Source organism: Cyprinodon variegatus, unplaced genomic scaffold (assembly GCF_000732505.1).
Source record: "Cyprinodon variegatus isolate N-32 unplaced genomic scaffold, C_variegatus-1.0 Scaffold210, whole genome shotgun sequence".
Classification (NCBI taxonomy): Eukaryota; Metazoa; Chordata; class Actinopteri; order Cyprinodontiformes; family Cyprinodontidae; genus Cyprinodon; species Cyprinodon variegatus.
Window position 1 is genome coordinate 302,680 of NW_015150663.1, and position 20,679 is coordinate 323,358.

The 20,679-nt window shown below is 37.2% G+C and overlaps 2 protein-coding genes across 5 annotated transcripts in view; one reads left to right on the top strand and one right to left on the bottom strand.

Annotated features, from left to right (window-relative positions):
* Positions 1-7,825, top strand: part of LOC107088198 (protein bicaudal C homolog 1-B-like) — a 16,762-nt gene extending 8,937 nt beyond the window's left edge. The window contains exons 13-19 of the mRNA XM_015380219.1: positions 313-412; positions 875-914; positions 2,665-2,828; positions 5,298-5,487; positions 5,584-5,732; positions 5,905-6,004; positions 6,084-7,825. Of these exons, the coding sequence (XP_015235705.1) occupies positions 313-412; positions 875-914; positions 2,665-2,828; positions 5,298-5,487; positions 5,584-5,732; positions 5,905-6,004; positions 6,084-6,214 (874 nt within the window). The 3' untranslated portion in view covers positions 6,215-7,825. The remainder of the gene's footprint in view (positions 1-312; positions 413-874; positions 915-2,664; positions 2,829-5,297; positions 5,488-5,583; positions 5,733-5,904; positions 6,005-6,083) is intronic.
* A 3,292-nt stretch (positions 7,826-11,117) lies between these two features.
* The window catches only part of spock1 (sparc/osteonectin, cwcv and kazal-like domains proteoglycan (testican) 1), a 169,267-nt gene continuing 159,705 nt past the window's right edge, over positions 11,118-20,679 (bottom strand). For 2 of the 4 annotated variants that reach the window (XM_015380208.1, XM_015380209.1), the window contains exons 8-12: positions 18,856-18,975; positions 18,378-18,599; positions 17,226-17,288; positions 16,511-16,648; positions 11,119-12,555 (exon numbers count right to left, since the gene is read on the bottom strand). In XM_015380208.1, coding sequence (XP_015235694.1) covers positions 12,359-12,555; positions 16,511-16,648; positions 17,226-17,288; positions 18,378-18,599; positions 18,856-18,975 — 740 coding nt within the window. In that variant the 3' untranslated portion in view covers positions 11,119-12,358. Of the gene's footprint in view, positions 12,556-16,510; positions 16,649-17,225; positions 17,289-18,377; positions 18,600-18,855; positions 18,976-20,679 lie in introns of all 4 variants that reach the window. The other 2 variants (XM_015380210.1, XM_015380207.1) reach the window with 2 other exon arrangements.

Genomic DNA, 20,679 nt, shown 5'->3' on the forward strand with positions numbered 1-20,679 from the left:
GCTGAATGTTGATCCTAGGCATTCACTTAAATATTTCTGTTTTTACCTTTAAAGGAAAGTTGTATTTGACTTCTTTCTTTGCCTTTCAGAGTAAAAGCCTGAAAAAATGAATGAATTTCTAAAAAAAATTATCTAAAGAATTTTGAAACCCAGCAATGTGTCATTTCCCTTTTGCTTCACAATTGTCTAATTTTATTTTTGGTTTATCAAATGGCAGGAAAACTTGGGCAATACATTGTGTAAGAAAAGCAAGCCTAGATGTTGCATATGTTTCCCCCATCTCACCAAGTGTGTGTGTCCTGAATGTGACAGGTTGTTGGGCCCAGAGGGAGGGCTGAGTGAACGGAGGAACAGCCTGAGGAGAGATGCTCCTCAGGCTCAAAATGTTCACGCTGACTCATCAAAGGCTGAGGTGAGGAAAAACAGAAACTGAACCCTATTTTCCACAGCAACTTGGTTATGAGTGGCCTAATTCTCTGTGGACCAGCAATCAATTTATTTCAGCCCTGTGGTACCAAGGATGAAAGAGATTAGGGCTTTTTATGCCAACAGATGTTGACGAAATAAACAGAAAATGGCAGAAACATTTCATCCAGGCTGTTAAGACATGTATTGGCTTTTCCATCCTTGATCAGCCTGGAATTTGATTTGAGGATTGATTTTTGTGTTTGCTTCCTTCCACTCTTGTTTGTCATCTCTCCTCTAAATGTTACATTGTGGAGGATTAACAAGTTTACTGTCACAACAGCAGGAAGCAACACAGTGCTCATTTCTCCAGTAAATTAGGTTCCTGCTGTCTATCCCAGAGAAGCCAAGGGGGAAAAAATCAATTTCACGCATTTTTTATCTTATTTATTTGCTGTTTTCTTTGTAGAATTTTGACTATGAAAAGAAGAAACTGCTGGCAACAAGAGGTTAGTGCTTTTCAAGGTTTAATTATTTTGTTTTGATTTCTCTAAAACATTTTTTACCTTTTCCGCATAGAATTAAAACATTGTTTACAGATCTGACCAAACAAATCAGGCAATACTCCATGTGTGAGAGAAGAACCTCTGTAAAAAATGGATTTTACTCATTTTAAACATTTGGGAATGTATTATCATTTTATATTATCAATAATTATGGTTAGCTAAGCTAGCATTACTTATTGCGAAAAATTTTCCCGCTAAATCCTCAAAAACATGCAGACCCTAACCTCAGCTGACATTTCCCTAATCTACCAAACTTTATGACATCCGAGAGCTAAAAAGGCAAAAACAGTCCATAACTGTGGCAGTCAGCAACATTTCACATTTTCAAAAGTGTTGCATAACACTTGCTTAATATAACAAAAAATAAAAACTCAAAATACAACTCAATAATACTGAAAATACCCAACTTTAAATCCTTTGTCCCACCGTTACAACTTCCACACCGAAGACAGTTTTTGTCAGCGTAAGCTGGTAAAACTTTAGTTAGGTGCATTTACCAGCTAAAGATATTTTTGGGTATCCAACGGGATAGTTAATGATCAGTACAGTAATGCTGAACATTAATCCATGAAGCTGTGCTACTCTTACTTAATCAACATTTTTGGCTGCTTTACTCACTGGACGTACTGTAATTTCGTCAAAATGAAGAATGTTAAAATTTTAATCAAACATTGAATCAATCATACTTTATCTCACGAGCTTTAGAGAATAAGTAAGTACAGTAAAAATATTGACAAACCAGATACAGTACTTTACATCTTTTTTTTAAATACCACACAGCTAGGACATAGTGTCTTGCAATGAATCATCAAAAAACATTGTGACACTGCAGTAGTCAGACATAAGGCATTTTTCGTAGTTTTTTGTTTTTTTGGTTCAATATGGCTCTTTGAACAGTTTGGGTGGCTGACCCCTGCTTTAGATGGATATGGATATAAATATATATATAAATTATATACAACTTGTGTATATATATATATGCTTAAGCTGAAAAAATTACCTTTCTTTAGTTTAGCATTTAATGAAGGCAACACTCCAATCAAAACAGAGGCAGTTATTTCATAGGGAAAGCTAATTTCAGAGTTGCTTACTGCCAGCATGGCTGATAAAGTGGACCTGTTTATAGGCTGCACTGTGCCAAAGTTATAATGGAGAGGAATTGGCACTCCCACTTAATTCACAAAAGCAAGATACATGACCCAGACACCACACACATGGATCCAGTCACCCCTGACTATGCACACACACCTGCACACATCAGTTAAGAAATGCAATGCTTCATTCTTCATGCCGAATGAGAGATCCCGAGATCTGCTGCCAAATGGTACCAAATTCCCTCTGCGTTATTTTATGGGAATATGAATTAGCAGGTTGAATGGGCCATCTGCCTCATAGTTATTAGGAGCATCCATATGTTTGAGTATGAATGGGGCATTTACTCACACAGATACACATACAAATAATGTTCCAACCATTATAATTATGTTGATATTTTCCTTTGTGTGAAGAGCTGTTGTGGTTTATGACACCCACTGATAGGAAAATCATTCATCGTTTTTGTGTTTCATTATTTAACAGCAAAAAAAATTTTTAGGTGATAGATTTAAATATTTATGGTCTTCTCTGTTTTACCTTTGGTTCAGTGTTCTTCATTTTTTTCTTACTTGACTTTTACGTTATACTGGGTGAACAGCCATGCAGAAGAAGCCTGTGGTCACAGAAGTTCGGACACCGACAGATACTTGGAGTGGCCTCGGATTTTCCAAGTCTATGCCAGCAGAGGCTATCAAGGAGCTCCGCTGCATCAGCAGGCGATGCTACAAACCTTACCTGAGTGCCAACATCAATCCACAGCAGGTGCAAACAGAGATATAAGATAACTTTATTAAATGAAGGCGTAATAAAACTCTGTGCCTTTATTTTAGTGCAACATTAATTCAAAGAGAGTCAAATCCAAACCTACGGTTGGACGAACTTTAGTTTTGATTACCGGTATATCAAAATGCAACTCCTAGTTCCATTATTTTGTCTTGGAAAGAGACTCAATCTTAAACATATAACATTATTGAAATACCTTTAGTGTTGTCAGGCTGTGTGGAGGTTTCTAGAGGACCCAAATGCAGAAACAAAAGCTGAGATCGTTTTTTGTAGATTTACAGTAATAAGCAAAAGGTGGCAACTGATGCAAAGGTCCACAAACAGAAAACCAAAATCCAGAAGACATCAGGGAAAACACACATTAGGACAAAGAAATGATAAAGAACCAGCTAACAGTAAATAAAGAGGAGGAGTATAAATGGGAGACTGAACAAATACTAGGCTAATTAGCAGATTGGGAGCAGGTGTGTAAAGAAGATTCTAGAAGGGAGCTAGGAGAAGGAGACTGACAAAAGAGGGCAAAAGAGGGCAAAAAATAAATATATAAGAACTCAAATGCAACCGAAAACAACTAGAATAACACAAAATGGAAAACAAAACCAATGAAAACTTAAAAGGAAAACTTAAACAAAACCAAAACCATGACACATGGTGTAGAGATTAACTCTATAGAGATGCATTCCATTTACCGTGCTGTTAAAGCATCGTTTCACAATTTGAACTTTACAGTCTTAACCTGTTATTTAACATATACAATCCCAATGAAATTGTTTTTAGATTAGTGTTAAATCATTTTTCAGAGATAAGAGGACTTTTTTCCATATCCCATTTTTTCTTGTGAGGGTATACTAGAGAATTTGAAGTGTCTATGTATAATCAAATGGCTTTAGCCTGAGCAACATTAGCAGTTTACAATAGTCTCTTACATGATAGAATAAAAGTTACACATGCAGCAACATTTACAAACTGCCTGCAGGTGAATTCATGATGAAATCGCCATAACTCTGTTGCATGTAGAGTGCACTTTCTGGACTTTTCTGGTTAGAACAACAAGCCCACAAGAAAAGCCAAGTCACTTCCCCAATGGATTTTTTTGGCAGGTTTTACCTGAAAGCCCACCACCAACATTAGTTTTACCATGAAAAGTCGAATATCTCTGGTGATAAAACTCTTAAAGATACCTACCAAAGAAGACTATACAATGATGATACATTCTTGTATTTCAGATTGTCCTGATAGTGAGCTATATATATATATATATATATATATATATATATATATATATATATATATATATATAGAGACAATCCAGTTGTTCATTTTAGTAGAGGACATGCTGATTTTGTGTTTTTATTGCATACGCTTTAGATAGATTTTTGTACTTTCAGTCTCATTTGCTCCCCTCACCTTGTATCAGTGTGAAGCATTTATCTCTCTGTGTGAGGAAGTGCTGCCAACTTGGACGCTCCATTACATCGAATCCGATTTCACAAGGCCTACTCAGCTTTCTTTCCAACCTGCTTTATTGGCAGGTATTTATAGTAAAAATAAACATGCTACCTACAATACAAGCCGGAAGTTTACTTACACTTATCATGGGGATGAGAGACATATCATGCGTGGCTTAATTGACACATTCAGTTCTTTGGGAAGAGGATCAGGATCATTAAAAAAATAAAAAAACCAAACAGCCCTTCTAGAATTCAAGGCTATTGAATTGTAAATTTATCCTTAGAATTCTGACTTTAATCTCAGAATAAAATATTTAATTATTTAGGACTCTATTGCCAAAGCCCATGAATATTACTTCAGTCAATATGAATTCTGAGAATAAAGTCAGAAATCAATAGCCATTTTGTATTATTGAGTGGTAATTTTTTAATGGCCTTAACCCTCTTCCATACATCCTGTATACGTTGCAGCAAATATTTATATAGTTGTAGTTTTCTTTTCCAAATTGTACCTTAATCATGTGCTTTTTGTAACCTTCAATGATATTGTGGTTGCAAATGTTAGCTCGCTTTCTGATAGACGGTCAAGCTCATTTAAAAAACTTTGATTCCCTTGCACCATTCTGTAAGTCAATAAAGGCATTACAGAATTATGTCGGAAATTATGTGGGAAGGCAAAAAGCCATGTTGATTTTGTGCAAATTTTCTTAGAAAACCTTAACCTACTCATTATGGCGTGTATATTTATGCATTTAGACCTGGGTGAGAAATCAAACCTATACAGCTAATAGATTACAAAAAAAGAAATGATTGAAAAGTTTTTTTTTATTACCACTGAAGCTAAAAAAGAAAGGTCAAAGGAATTAAAATATTCCTAAAGAAACACAGTTACTGTTTGTCTTGTTTGTAAGAATTCACACCCATTACATTGTAACTTGAAGACACAATCAGAAGTAACACAAATGAGACATTAATGCAGATGTTTTTGTACATGTAGTGTTGGGCGGCTCAGACAGGGAAGGTTTGCATTGGCAGCGACTCTGAGAACTGGAGGGACAGACGTGGATCCACATCTCAGCTCATTTCTTCCTCCTCCTCCTCATCTCCACCCTTCTCCTCCACACCCCCTCCTGCTTCTTTCTCTGCATTTTCATCCTCGCTGAACAGAGGCAGAAACGACAAGTCATGTAAGTGACACCTCCTTTCAAAGTTTGTTCAGTTTTTCTAGATCTTTAATCTGCTCAATGATTTATGATTACTTAAAGTCTCCCTTTGATGTCTAGTGGAAAACTCTGTCAGTTGCTGCTTCTCCACTAAGGGGGAGTCTTCCTGCAGTCAGCGGAGCTCATCACCCCTCATGACAGAAGACCTGCCTGAGCTCCTCAGCCAACTCGGGCTAATCAAATACATTGATCTGTTTGAACAACAGGAGGTAAGGCACATGCAGAGTTATGAGAATTACATTTCATAATCAGCTCATCAGCCTAAACACATGCAGCACTGCAGATTCAAACATGAATGTTCACATTCATATCTGACCTCCTGCCAAAACCTTTATTAAACTCCATTGATCATCATGATCTAACTTTCTGTTACTCCCACAGATTGACTACCAAACATTTCTCACTCTGTCTGATGAGGACCTGAAAGAAGTCGGGGTATCTACTTTCGGAGCCAGACGCAAGATGTTAATAGCCATCTCAGGTGAGGAACTACTACAGCTGTCAGCTAAAAACAGGTTATGTTTGTCTAATTTCTGGGAAATGATTGCTCCCTAATCCAGATCTTAACAAGAGCAGAGGGAGATTGCTGGAAGCACAAACGGTTAGGACTGGCTACCTGGAGGGGGGAGCAAGTGGCAGACTTCCACGCATCTTGGATGCAGATGATGCAGCTCAGAGTAACCGTTGGTGAGAGGAGCCCCTGAAAGGATCTGAGCTTTTATGAACACTGCAATGCTGCCTGAGAAAATAAGTTCTCACCATTGTTTTTTAACTAGTAACCAATAGACAACAAAAATGTACACACAATGTACTCTTTTCCAGTGCCTTATATCAATAGCTATACTCCAAAGCTTTATGTTCTTTATTTCACTCAAATGATTCCCTTCCCAAACTAGGAATTCACAAGAACCCTTTAAGCATTTGGTGTGTTATTCTTACCCACTTTTTTTCATAGTTGTAAATTAATATTTGACAAAGAAAATCCATTTATGAATCAATGCAGAGCATGTATGATTCGATAGGAGTGTAGATACCCCAAAGATATTGTAAATAGGCTGAGCTTAGCTTCATTTATTTCTTTAGCATGGTGAAATGATTAATGCTGTATGGGTGCTCAGAAATGAAAACAACCCAGTAGAGGGCAGTGGTGTCCCACTGTCCTAAAACATGTCTGTTTTGTATGAAAAAGTGTGGATTTGTTCCCCATTGACAGCAGTAGTAGGCTACAGTCCCTGGTGGATAAGGTTCATCGTCATTTTGAAACATAATAATGAGGCAAAGCAGAAACTAATCTGAAACCTTAGTTATACTGAGCACAGTTTATCCTATTGTGCACTAATCTGATTTCATTTTAACATTAGGTTTATCTGTATACTATTACATCCATCAAAATAGAGTTGCTTAGTTAAAGTAATGTGATTTGTAATTTGTAAATTGAAAAAAACAAAAAACAATTACTGGATTCATAGGGTTTGCTTGCAGTCACCACGAGGTCTTGATCTGCTCAAAGGCTCCACAGGCTGGCTGGTTCATTGGCAGCCGAGCATGAAACACAGCAAGTGACAGGAAGTGTTGGGCTGTGACAGATTAGGTACAGATGATCCCTACTTATTACAATGTCTTTGCCAATTATGTAGGCATGCTTTAAAGTGTTGATCCTCAAATCTGGTCCTTAAGCTCTGGAAAATGCAGATTATTTTTTTCTCCTGCTGGGTAGTTAATTGTGCTCCCCTGAGGTCACAGGTCTAAATTGGTCTGCGATCGCACTGCTAGAATGAAAACCACCAAGAAAAAAAAAAAGAAAAAAAGAACAGTGCTTTGAACCTCAACAAGTGAGCCACTTGGACATTTCCCTTGTGAAGTGGCAATCTGAGAACGTGACAAGGTTGCATGGTGGAAATGCAAAACATCGCCTTGAGCTGAAAAATTGCAGCTTCTCCTGGATTTCACTCAGGTCTAGTTTGTAACTCCAATAAAAAAAATTTTTTCTTGCTATGTGATGTTTCCAACCACTTTTTTGCTGGAGACAGGTTATTACTGAAACATCATAATACAGTCTTAGTCAAACATACAGGTAATTATATTTCATTATCTGAATTTAAAATAACCACCGCAGATTGTTATGGACAATATTCATTCATACCAATGATTTTTTTTCTTTATGGGGTGAGATTGTTTTACATTTTAGATTTAACCCAATGATCAGTTGCGTTAATTGTATTTATGTCCCTCTTGTAAAACTCAAATATTTGCATTAAAGTGAAAAATCTGAACTTATTGAAAAGGGTTGATTTGTCTCACTAACTCTGCATGCACCAAAAGCTATTATTTCAAACGTTATAAGACTTTTTATAACATTAAAAGCTTTAGAATGTCAATACACTATTGACTAATATCGTATTTACAGTACTGTGTTCTTGCAAACATAACTATTCCAAACTTTCAAAGACAAAAGGGAGATCATATTAAAAACACCTCCTTTCACAAGACCATATGTCACATGTAATGTATGGTTATTTAGAAAGTAAATTCTTTATCACACAATGAGACCACCACTCATCAGAGGCGAGGGATCGTAAAGTTTCTAAGGCGTCTCATGTGGTTTCTATTAGCATAAACAGCTCAATCATTGATAAGCAGCTGCAAAATTAATTCTTTATGCTAAAGGGTTTTGTTGTAAATGCATTTGCTGTATTCTAAATTTTAATTAACTTTGTGAGAACCATCCATCCATCCATTTTCTCCCGCTTAGTCCTTGTCAGGGTTTTGGTGGGGCCTGTGCCGATCTCCAGCAGTCTGTGGGTGAGAGGCGGGGTAAAACGTAGACAGGTCGCCAGTCTGTCGCAGGACAACACAGAGACACATAAAGACACACAACTATGCACACACTCACACCTAAGGACAATGTAGAGAAGCCAATTAACTGTACAGTCATGTTTTTGGACTGTGGGAGGAAGCTGGAGTACCCAGAGAGAACCCACGCATGTACAAGGAGAAAAATTCCAACTCCATGCAGAAAGACCACAGGCAGGGAATTGAACCCAGAACCTTCTTGCTGCAAGGCAACTGTGCTACCCACTGTTCCACCATGAAGCTCTTGTGAGAACTAATCAAGGCTTTTTTACTCCTATTATTGCTTCAAAATCTGTAAGGTGAGCATTAAAACTGAAGGCCAGTAGATTAACCTCTTAACATCACAAACACTATGCAAATATCAGCAAGAAGTGCCACTTGAGATAGAAAGTGAGTTTCAGGATGCTGTGAGCAATAAAAAAGAAAAAGAACATTCTGAAGATAAACTTTGTAGTATTTATAACCAGCCTCTGACATGTGAGTCCCATTAAATGTTCATCATTAAAAGCCCACACAACCACCTTCCAGAAACATAATGTCCTGACTTTTTTTTCCTCTTTACAGGATAAATAGCCAACAGAGTCATTGAATATGAGCTCAGCAAAGCATGAGCTCATATATGATGACTCATTTTTAAGCCAAAGGCTTCACCATCATTGGCTTTCTGTTGTGGTCATGGAAAACATATTAGAGATCTAGTTGTAGCTTTTGGTTGCTTGGCAGGCAACTTTTCAGTGCATTTTTTTTTGCGCATTTCCAAATTATAGGACAGAAAAAAAAAGTTGTGAGCTACAAACACTACAACAAAAAATTAAATTTTCTAAAAAAGGACTGTATTGGTCCTGTAAAGTGTATATCTGCTAAAATAAGAAGGAAAAATATAATAACCAAAAAATAAAATTACAAAAGAAGACCAACTCCCATTAAAACTAATATTGCTTTGCTCAGGCATCAACTGTCTCCATGGGTTTTTGGATTGTTTGAAGGAGCCAACCAGCATGTAGGCCGTCTGTGGACAATAACGAAGGAACTAATAGAGAAATGAAACAGAGCAATGGAGCGCCCCGAGGATAAAGCATAACCACACATTCCCCTCCTGTGATGAAGATGGAACTCACTCCAGGAAAGTGAGAAAGAGAGCAGAGAGAGAAAATAGAAACGGTAATAAGAGCGTGAGAAAACAAAAAGTGTGTTGACGCATTAGTGAGAACAACAGGAAGAATTTGAACACCCTGGAACTGATGATCACCATTTGATCCAAAAAAAGTGGATAATAGTATTTGAAAATATCTTAATGTCATATTATACTTTTAAAACCTATATTCAAATGGTCAATATGACTTCAGGTTTCTAACAAGCAGCTATCAGACTAATTATATGATATACACGGCTGATAACTATAAAAGCAGTAAAATGCTTTTTCTGAAGAATTACAGCAAATTATAATCCAGCAAAAGCATAGATCAGGTTGACAAAATAAATAAACAATAAAACATAAAGGCTTCTATTAGCAGTGCAGCACAGATAATTACTTTAGAAAGTTGGAAAATTAAGAGTTTTGGCATCCTGAGTTATAGATTAGTTTTCTATCTGTTGATTCATTTTTAAAATGGCTTAAAACGTCAAACCCAGTTTCCTCCTGACAAAGAGAATTGAAATTAGAGCACTACTGATACATAAATACCATTTTTTAAAGGAAACAACTAAAGAAAGCAGTCTTTGTAATGTTAGTCACTAGAGCAAAGAACACCAGCTCAGAATTTTCCTATAGCTTCTGCTTTGAAAGCTGCCTTCCTTTGTATTTCCTCAGGAGGAAGAAGCTGGACTTTAAATCTGAGCCTATGTCTGAAGTCTGTATAATGCAACCGCTTTTGGCATTTATCTAATCACATATAGTTACTTTCACACAATTGTATATGTCTTACCCTGCTAACATGAAACAATTGTGTTAAAGTAACTAAACATGATTAAGTAAATGCAAAAAACGAGTGCATTATTTTTTTCAGCGTGCAGCAACTCAAAATCTGTGAAAAATTATCATTTTTGTTTAAATGAACTTTATCAACATACAGTGTGGAGAGTTGGAAGTTTTCTTAAAAGAATACAAATAGATCCCACCAATCCAAAAATTAAAATTAAAGTTAGTAAATTGAAAATCATTAAATTTTTTTCATCAAGTCCGGAGAGAAACAGAGTTGATATACCCTTAACATGTCCATATAAGGCAAATTGCTTATTTACTTCAACAATGTTTGTAAAGGACTGCTGACTAAGGCTTTTCATCCGAAAAGGTTCAGTTGTCCTTTTAGCCTCTTAGTGTATGTATGATGTGTGTTTTTTTCCCCCTAAAGTGCTGAGCACGGCTGTTTCATCGCAGGGAGGTCAGCTGTCCCATTAGCCAACAACACTCATTAAGCCTTCGTGTTTTCTTTTGGTCGCTGCCAATTTTGTCATTCTCCTCTCTAAAAGAGGCACGTGATATGAGTATTTCATTCCTCCACCATTTATCTTTGCCTCTAAAAGAGGATGCTGCTTTCTCAAGGCTAGAAAAGGTCAGAGCTGATAGAAGGCTTTGATTGTTAGACTGCACAGAAATTCAGGCATTATAAAAAAAAAAAGGAAAAAAAGAAGAACGTCTTTGTGGTTTCAAAGTAAGCTAAGGGATATGTTTTTTTCTTTATTCCCCACCTTCTGATGACTTGGGATGTAACATATGAGGCAACATGTGGAAAGAAGAGACAAGTGGACATCAGCACAAGGTTCAAAAGACACCCAAGGTGCCATTTTACTGAAATTTGAAAATAAATAAAAGTTCACGCATTTGATTTAAATTCACTGAACATATCCAATGTTTGGAGGCAGAGCAGACTCTCATCTCCACTGGATTTCATATGTCCTCCCAGCTCAGGAGCAGCTACCTCATCCAATGTCCATGCAGTGTCAAAAGGCCTAAGTAGCCCTACAGACCACTTTGCAGAATACCAGTAGACCAAGGCATACAGATTTGAACTCCAGGCCTGCGATGTCTACAAAACAAATTACTACCTCCTGAGATTGGGAGAAGAACCGAAAGGACACTAGACAGCATCAACATAGCAACAACGAAGTATTGTAGCAGCCAAAATAGGTATCACTTTCAGTTTGAGATGCATAGAGCTGGACCCGGCCAGGTAAATCTCTCTTTTACAGGTACAAGATGAGGAACATGCAACGACAACAACAATACATCATTAATCTCAGTGTTTCTTGGGCTTTCTGGAGACATTCAAATACCAAATGAAAAGAAAGAAACAAACCAACAAAAAAAAAAAAAATAATTTACAATCCTCCAGTAATTAACACAGAGAGAGAGAGGTGGAGATTGGCGTAATTGGTGGTGGGGGATCTCAGAGCTTTAATCTGTGGCAGCAATTTGCAGAAAACACTGGAGGGAGGCCAGTGGTGGAACACAGAACAGAAAAAAGCTGCAAACGAACAACAGGGAAAATAATCCACAATCAAGCCGTCCTGGAGGAAACATATTTACATCCAATATATCAGCTAATGTATCTGGGCTTACAGACTGACCAGAGACACTGATACTCACAACGATAAGAGAGAGAAAGAGGGTGAGTACAGGAAAAATAAAACCACAAAAAAAACAAAACTATCCATATTTTAAGGGTGTAGGAATTGGAAAGGTTATTTTTTTTTGGTGGGGGATTGGAATAGTTCTTACAATGTCATGAGAGTTTTGTTTTGTTTCTATGAGTTCTCTTTTATTTATCTGACAAAATAGTGAACTTGAAGAGAAAACTTTGCATGAGGTTCACTGAAGAAAAGGGTTGGATAAGTTGCAGGAATTACAAGAGCAGGTTTAGAGTCAATAGATGGACCACTGCCAAGGTAACTGAAGGAAGAGGAGTTGGAATGGCTTCAGATCTGTGCCGAGTTGACAGAGTTTTCTGGTCAGCTGATGGTAAAGTAAAAGGACGTAGTGGAGCTACCAGGTATAGCCAGTTTCATCATCCTTGTCCTCATCCTCGTCTTCGTCGTCCTCAATAGTTCCGCGGGGTTGGATCCTGCCCCGCCTTTTCTTCTGCCTGCTGCGTTCACTGTGTAATGGCTCCTCCTCCTGATCATCGAGGAGAATGACAGCACCACCACTACCAAAATCCCCTGAAGTCTCAGGGTCCTCATCTGTGAACAGATTAACAATAAACAAGGACAAGTTTAGAGCTAATTCATTAAAGATTCAAAAAGCCACAGATGACAAACTTTCTCGTAACCTTCAAAAATGACCTGGGCTTACTTAAATGTATATTGGAGGATTTTCACAAATTTGTGAAAAGACCTATCCCCTCCACTTAAACAAAAAAATAAATAAAAAAAATGTACATGCACAACCCTGTACTCGCTTGCAGAAGTCCATTTCTCCTCGTGCATGCTCTGTTTAAGAGTTCCTGTTTGCATCACTTATACAAGCTTACTTTCCAAAAGGAGATTTGCATTTTTTCCACTATGAAAGACTCATCACAGGTAAGTAAAAATGGGAACTAGCACGTAGGACGGGACAGCCTTACGTAAACATATCACCAGGATGATTGACAATTAAGAGGACCACTTATTTTGATGATCCACTGGAAAAAGAACATCCTCCACTACATCTTTGCTCATTATCTGTCAACTAAAAGTACAAAATCATAACAGCATATCTTGATATGTCAAAAACTTTCAGCAAATACATTTAGTTTGTATCTGAAATGACAATAATCTGTATCAAAATCAAAAATAAGACCCAAGAAATGCATCAAGGCTCTATCTGGGGAGTGTTGGCCTAGTGGTTAGAGCAGTGCCATTGTGCTCTGAGAAGGTTTCAGGTACCTGGTTCGATCCCCACAGCCTGCACTCTGGGTAACTGATCAAAACCCTTAACCCTTACATTGCTCCCCGGGTGCCACACAATAACAGCCCATTGCTACCCAACAAGATGGGTTAAATGCAGAGGTAAATTTCTCCAATGTGAGATCAATAAAGTACAATTATTATTCATGCTCAACAATGTTCCAGGTTTACTTCTCATAAAAATGATAATATTTTTAATAGTAAGCTTTTTAATTCTTGTACTGTACAGTATAAAAAAATCCACTGGATACAGGAGAATTGCACTATTTGTTTTCCCACTGATGTTCCAAAAATAGGTACCTCACAGGTTGGCATGTTCAGAAACACACACACACCCTCCCATTGTTTCCACCCCATAATTTCTTGCATTTAAGCCAAATGAGTTGTGAGCTGTGAGGTTTAGTGGATGCATATGGGAATGGGAGAATTCCAAGCTACAGCAGCCTGAGGCCATTCAGACTGAGTCTGATGAGCTTGTTACAACCCAGACAAAAAGAGTGCTGTTCTCTGTGTTTGTCCATGTGTGCATCTGTGTGTGTTTGATGACTGGATAAACACCTTATCAATATTGGAAGCAACAATTACTGGCCCATTTAGACTGGGCTGGCATTCGACTGAGCAGTGATGTGTCCTTCTGAGTCGGACGCTTGATTGGTTATCACTGTGTCTGCCTGGATTTTTTTTTAGCTAATTATTGTTGTGTTTTTGCCACTGTGAAATCTCTATGCAATTGATTTACAGCAAAGTGCATGTTCTGAACAAAATCTTTGAATTTAAGCTGCTGGCATGCCAGCTAGGGTTTTACAAGCACTTTCCTTTTATATTTTTGTCTGATCGCTCTCCTTCACAAAGTGTGACTCAGTTTCTGTTCCAAAACCACATTTCTAGGACTTCCTTCTTAAACATCCTGTGAGTGACAGAAATTTCTATTTGACTTGGTAGATGAAAGAAGACATGATTTAAAAAGTATATAAAATGGAACATAGAAGAAACTGTCAGAGAGGCTCTAGAGAGCCCAGGTTTCTTACATAATAATCAACAGCTAGATATAGATAAAAACTAAACCCAGACTGAAAGACTAACTGAACAAAGAAGCAAAAAAATAACCTTATAAATTGATCTCTATGTTTCTATATATTTTTGTTTTGACTTTATTATAAAAATGTACTGTCTAATGTCTACAATATAATAGGTAAAGATTAATGTGAATTTCTTTTTTTAAACTATAAACCTATGTAAAGGCTTTTCCAAGACAGCATACAATGGGTCACATGCAAGGGGTGTTTGCTTGAACCAATTTGTTCCTAAATCATTAATGCGAGTCATTTAGGAGAAAATGATGCATTCACAATTTTTCTCCTATTTCTAATGACCGCTTCAGACTTAACATAAGAGTCTTACACAATCAGTCAGCTGTTGTCCAAACACAGTTTTTCACTAAATGACTGCATCTGTTGTCACTAAGAAGCAATTATATATTATGCAACTCTGTGAATACAAAGTATATTTTTTATTTGCTAAAGACAGAAATATTTGTCACTATACCTGTAGCTGGCATGTCTATTTAATTTGCTGTAATTCATTAAAAGAAAGAACAGTCAGTGAGCTCTATGTGGGATCAAGCTACTATTGAAATATCATTAATAGAAGCTAGAAAGAAAGTTCAGAAAAAGGTTTTAGCAACATGTTGCTGCTTGAACCTGTTTTAACGGCGTTCTTTCCACTCCATGGCAGCTCCTTGGCTTTGTTATTATATAAAATGGGGAATATTTGTGTTTGGATCTGTCTGCATTCGTCAAATTAGAGTTTCACTGTTAACAATTGTATGTTTATGCATGACAGGCATGGAGAGTGCTACGGATATTGAGGGATGGTAGACATGGTCTAGAGATGTACAGTGCCGATGTGTGTGTGTATTAAAAGGAGATTTAGCAGAATGACGTGTTGGTTGATGGACTCATATTATGCATTTACATCATATGTTGCACCTCTTGACGCCCTAGTAGATTAAAATTAACTAGCTTTTGCTAGACATGTTTTTTTGGCACCATTTTCAGATCAAATGATTTTTCTTTTTATTATTATTTTTTTATTTTCATTTGACCTCTTTAACAGTTCACCCACGGCATACACAGCTCCAGTGATTTTTTTCACTGCTTGGCTTTCGCTGGTCCTTTAATTCTGCCGCTCAGCTCTCAGTTAGCGGAGCCTCGTTCTCCAAACTTAAAAAGTCTTTCTTCTTTGTCTTTAAAGCCATTTATGAGAATGAGTACCATCTGGTGGGAAGTCGTACCCTTATATAGTATTATTTGGGTGGTAACTATGCAGATTTACATTTCTCGGGAAGATCTCTTATTTATGTTTATCATTAAGATCCAAAATGTTCTCAGACTTCACATTTACTGAAGCTAAGAATGTTTTTGAATCTGATGTGGTGCGTTCATAACAGCCCACGGTAGGAGGAAAAATTAGGAGAAATATATGAAGAGAAAATGGAAATGTTGTTGCATGAGACCCATTGTTCCAACAGAGCTAATGATCTAATAAGTTCTTAATCTGAATTACTGTCTGCCTTGGTTCAGGTCCTATAAATATTTAGGTCTCATAAATATGACAAGAAAAAAAACGTATTGAGATAATTTACAAATTAACTAATGATGGTGTCAATTGTAGAAGGTAAACCCATCTTTGTTAAAAAAAAATAAAAAATCTCTACAGGTTCTGTCGGTTCAACCCTTAAGTCGTAACTGGGTTTATTTCCCTCTAATAATAGCAACCTGATTTCACCATGAGCTCATCCCTAGGCCATTAGCAGAAGACAGCAGTACCACCTGCCAGCCTCAGAGCGACATTCCTGATCGAACAGCTGCTTGTGCCTAAATTTCCACTTTAGTCAAGCTGAGGAACAGAAAGTCTTAACTGACACTTTCAGAGATCCAGATGGTTTAGTAAGATGTGCAACAGCCCAGTAGCAAATAAAGTAAAGACCTTCACTTCCTCTTATCTTGGTGCTAAATACTAACAGGACAAAACTAATACTTAGATACATAGATCAACTATTGCTTTTATGTAGTCAAGTTGTCTCCACTGAAAGGCAGCATTAGGTCTGTTTGATAACTGATAGGCTATTTGGTAAAGTTTAAAGTAGCAAAATATTATAGACAAAAGAGCAAGAGGCAAGTTGTTCAGTGTCCACCAAAATCTGAGACCCAACACAAAGGCAATGCTTATAAAGTTTTTAGAACTTTACCACAGTTGGGGTTGCCTTGTTTTCTGGATCCGGCGATCTCGTTACCATATTTGTCCACGCACCAACACTGGCCGGTGCTGCCGTGACACTGAGTAGGTTTGTAGTAGCCCTCCTCGGTGCAACGAGGAATATAGGAGCCTAACAACATTTGAGAAGAAAAATAGAGGGAGGGGAAAAATATCAAATAAAGCGAAGTTAAGGCAAGGAAGAAAGAAAAGCTTTAGAACATTAAGTTTGTAAGAGTGGAGGACATAATCCGATTGCTGCTCAAGAGAGGCTATGTGTTTGCATCCGGAAGTAGGAACTAAAGTTCTTGTGTATTCACAAGGGGAGCTTAACAATCAATTACTCCTGTGAAGGTTGCAGGACAACAACCATACATCCTGCTTAAGTGGAGGCAGTCACCCTCAATAACACAGACTCAAACAAGCATCTCCACTCACTCACACACACACATCTTCTGTCACCTTCATTTGACCCAGTCGCGTCTTATTTTTCAAGTCACTTTGCAGTGAGCAGAAACAATACACAATCTGCCAAATGGTAATGGAGGGATTTATACTAAATGTTTGCTGATGTGCCATAAGTTTGCTTTTACAATCCATCCCTGACTTTACCCATTTAGAAATTTAAAAGCAACATGTCAGGACTTCTGGTGTATTTTAATGAAGGACATAAAAAGGTGAAAGACAGCCATCGTTGTTTTTAGACTGACCTATGAGGCTCTTTCTCCGACTCTGATTCTGGATCCTGCTTTTTTCAGTTTGACAAGGAAGTCCTGCAATGAAAGTTGATACAATGATTACTTTAATAAATCAGTTCTGACAAAACTGAAACAGCATCAGCAGATTTAAAATGCTTTCCTTGTCACTCCTTGTCTTTTAAATTTGCTTTTATCTCTTTGACTCACCTCCTCAAAAAAACTCCTCTTTCTGGTGTCACCCTCAAAGCTGCTGCCTGGCATTTTAAGTGTTTGCTTTAATTTACTAAATCCACTCCAATCCTATATACTTGCTTAATACACTTAATACATTGAGCTTTTGTTTATTTTGACTTATAAGTGGGTCTAATTTGTGAAAATTGGGATTGGTCTCAGTCAGAATGGTCAACTTAATATAACACTTTGAGTAACTCTCTTTTAAAATGCTGATTGCGATGTTACACTGGACTTTGCTTTATGTTACACATGAAAAAGTAGTTTATTGACCGTTTTAAGCATGAACATACATCGTAGTGGTTCAATATTGATTACCTCCTGTATAAAAAAGCTCCACAATGATCAAAACTGTACACTGCAAAAAATGGAAATCTAAGTAAGTAATTTTTTCTTAAAATAAGTGCATTTTTTTTCTCCAATTGAGGGCGAAAGTGAGACACTTTGCCAATGGAACAAGACAAATTACATTTAAAATAAGAAAAAACTATTGCATTGTCTTATTTCAAGTTCATGTTATCTAATTATCTTATTTTAAGTGTAAAGATACTAATTTAATTGGCAAAACATCATATTTACCTACTAAAATTAAGGGTAAATACACTTAATTCAAGAAATGTTGACTTATTTCTAGATCGTTTTTGCAGTGTATATAGGAAGTTCAAGAACACCAAAAATGTTCTTATCATTTGCATCTGTGTACAACAATAGGCATTTAAAGAGCAAAAAACATAAATTACAGAGTTAAGCAATTGATCAAGATTCAAATCTTCTGGTATTAATTTAGTTTGACTTTGTTTTTTAAACATAAATATTAGGGAAAGACCAACAAACTCAAATATAAATCTCAATTTCTCCCTCGATTTCAGTTTGTACCTTTACTTTTAGCAGTCTCAGTGTTAACCCCCTCCATCCATTCTTCCCCATCTTTACCTTCAGGCTTCTGGAAACAGTAGCACCACTCATTGTTGGATAGCTTCCCATCCTTAAAGGAGTCGCAGGAGTTGAAGAGAGGCTTCATACACAGCTCATACTTGTCTAAATAAATGGCATTTAGCTCTGATTGGTCCAGCAGCAGGTCGAAGTTCATATCAAGCTTATTGAACATCCAGCCCAGTGAGTCCTTACAAATAGGCAGGATGCTGGTGTCAAAATCTAAACGAGGGGGGAAAAAAAGAGCTATAAATAGAACTTTCTGGGTCATTTCTAATCACTTTACAGCAGCATAGTGAGATCAGAGTGTATACAAGTGTTGACATTGACAGCTGAGATGTGTTGAAACATGTTGACATAACAGGGGACACAGCAGGGTCAGCGTCGACATCAGCATCATCTCTTGCATGCTGAAGAAGCCTGACAGAGATACAGAAAGGGAGAAAAAAACATGACAAAGGAGATGTAAAGCACTCACGTCCGGCGGTGGAGTCAAAACTGTCAGGAGATTTGAGGTCTCTGTTGGCATCGAGGTGGAGAACTCCAAACCAGTCCTTCAGTTTGGCAGCCAGACTGTGGAGCTCTGCATCTGAGCAGCCTGCACACAAAACGACACCAAAATACCAAATAATGAGGTGTGCAATCACTCCTGTTGTTATCACTGCAGAAAAAAAACCATATCTTTTCTTGCTTCTTATCAGTTTCTCTTTATGAATGTTTTCTTTCCTTTGTTCTTCCTCCCTTTGCAAACACGGAGGGCTGATAACACATACTAAGCTGCTGTTATCTCTTGACTGTAACACACAAATACTGTGTTACATTTTTGCCTGCTTTCATTGCTACCCATTCAGAGTTGAAGGTCTGATTAAATAAAAGAGGTTATGAGAAACCCATTTGAGCACAATCGTATAACAAAGATATATTCAACATATGTGTTCACTTGGCTAAAAATAAATGAATAAAAAGGCAGACTTTTAGTGGCTATTGTAGATTTTTTTATTATAAATACGTGTCTGTACATCTATTCTCACTCCCCCTTGCAACCTTAAAGAAAGCTATAGCACCGGGGCCATGCATGTTTATGCTTCTGTTCATCATTCTACCCACACGCAGCACCAGCCCAACCATATTTAATGACACCTCTGTTAACAAAATATAAAGGAGAGAACAGAAAAAAAAATCCCTGGTTGTTTCAGAGAGGCTAACAAAGTCTGCCTACAAATCAAGCAGAAATCTGCCTTGTTTTTTTAGTCGGTCTGCTTTTCTTCGAACCCTGTGTGTGATTGACAGAATTTTCCCCTTGTTCCTTTTCTTTTTTGAGTTTGACAGGTGAGTCCAAAGGGCAGACTCACTCCCCTGCTTGCACCGAGGATACCAGTCTAACCTCTGCAAATTTGCCATGCAGGACAGCGAAAAGGGGAACAAGGGTCGGATATGAGTTTTGTTTGAAAAACAGTGTTAAATAATTACATCTCAATGCATACTGAAGTGATATTTTCTTAAAGATAGGCTTTGTCAGTTGTTTTACAATTCAGACCACCCAGGTCGATACTTTTGTTGAACTGTCAAGACCCTTTTTAAAAGGAATAGTTGTTCGGGGCTATGTGGAGTGTTTCTTTTAGCCATTTTTTCCAGAGCTGAGAAGTGGATGACTGGTAGCTTTTCTGCTGGCAAATTCTCTTGGCTGAGCTGTTGATTTCTGCTGCTCTTACAGAATTACCAGATGATGCCTAAATAATTCTCTTATAGGTTTCCAGCTGTGACAATGTTTCCTGGTGTCACAAAATCCATCCTGATCAGTGTTTTGTTTGACAGGCATCTTAGATTTAGTCTTAGTCTTCAGGAAGAAAACTGTTAATAGTCTTAGTTACATTTTAGTCATTGCGATATGTGATAGTTTTAGTCGGTTTTAGTCGACTAACTTACTATGAAAAAGCAAATAACAAAAACATTCTTTCTACTTTGGCTATTTTGGCTTTATTTAAACTAATTTACCCCCGTTGTTTCCGCTGCTTAGGTCAAAGTAGTTTTAAATTCACAGGGTTTTGATATAAAAAAAAACATAGAGAACCTACATAATTGCCTCGTAATACCATGACAATCCAGACCTAAATTGAATGAATATGCTAACTAAAATGTTGAAATATTAAAAGAAAACATAGAAAATGTTTAAATGACAATACAAGGAAACATTTACATCATATTTAAATAGATAGAAACAAGAACAATGAGAGAGAAATATTTAAAGATCTAAGTACATTTTCACCTGGATCTTTATGCAAAAACAAACAGTATGCAATTT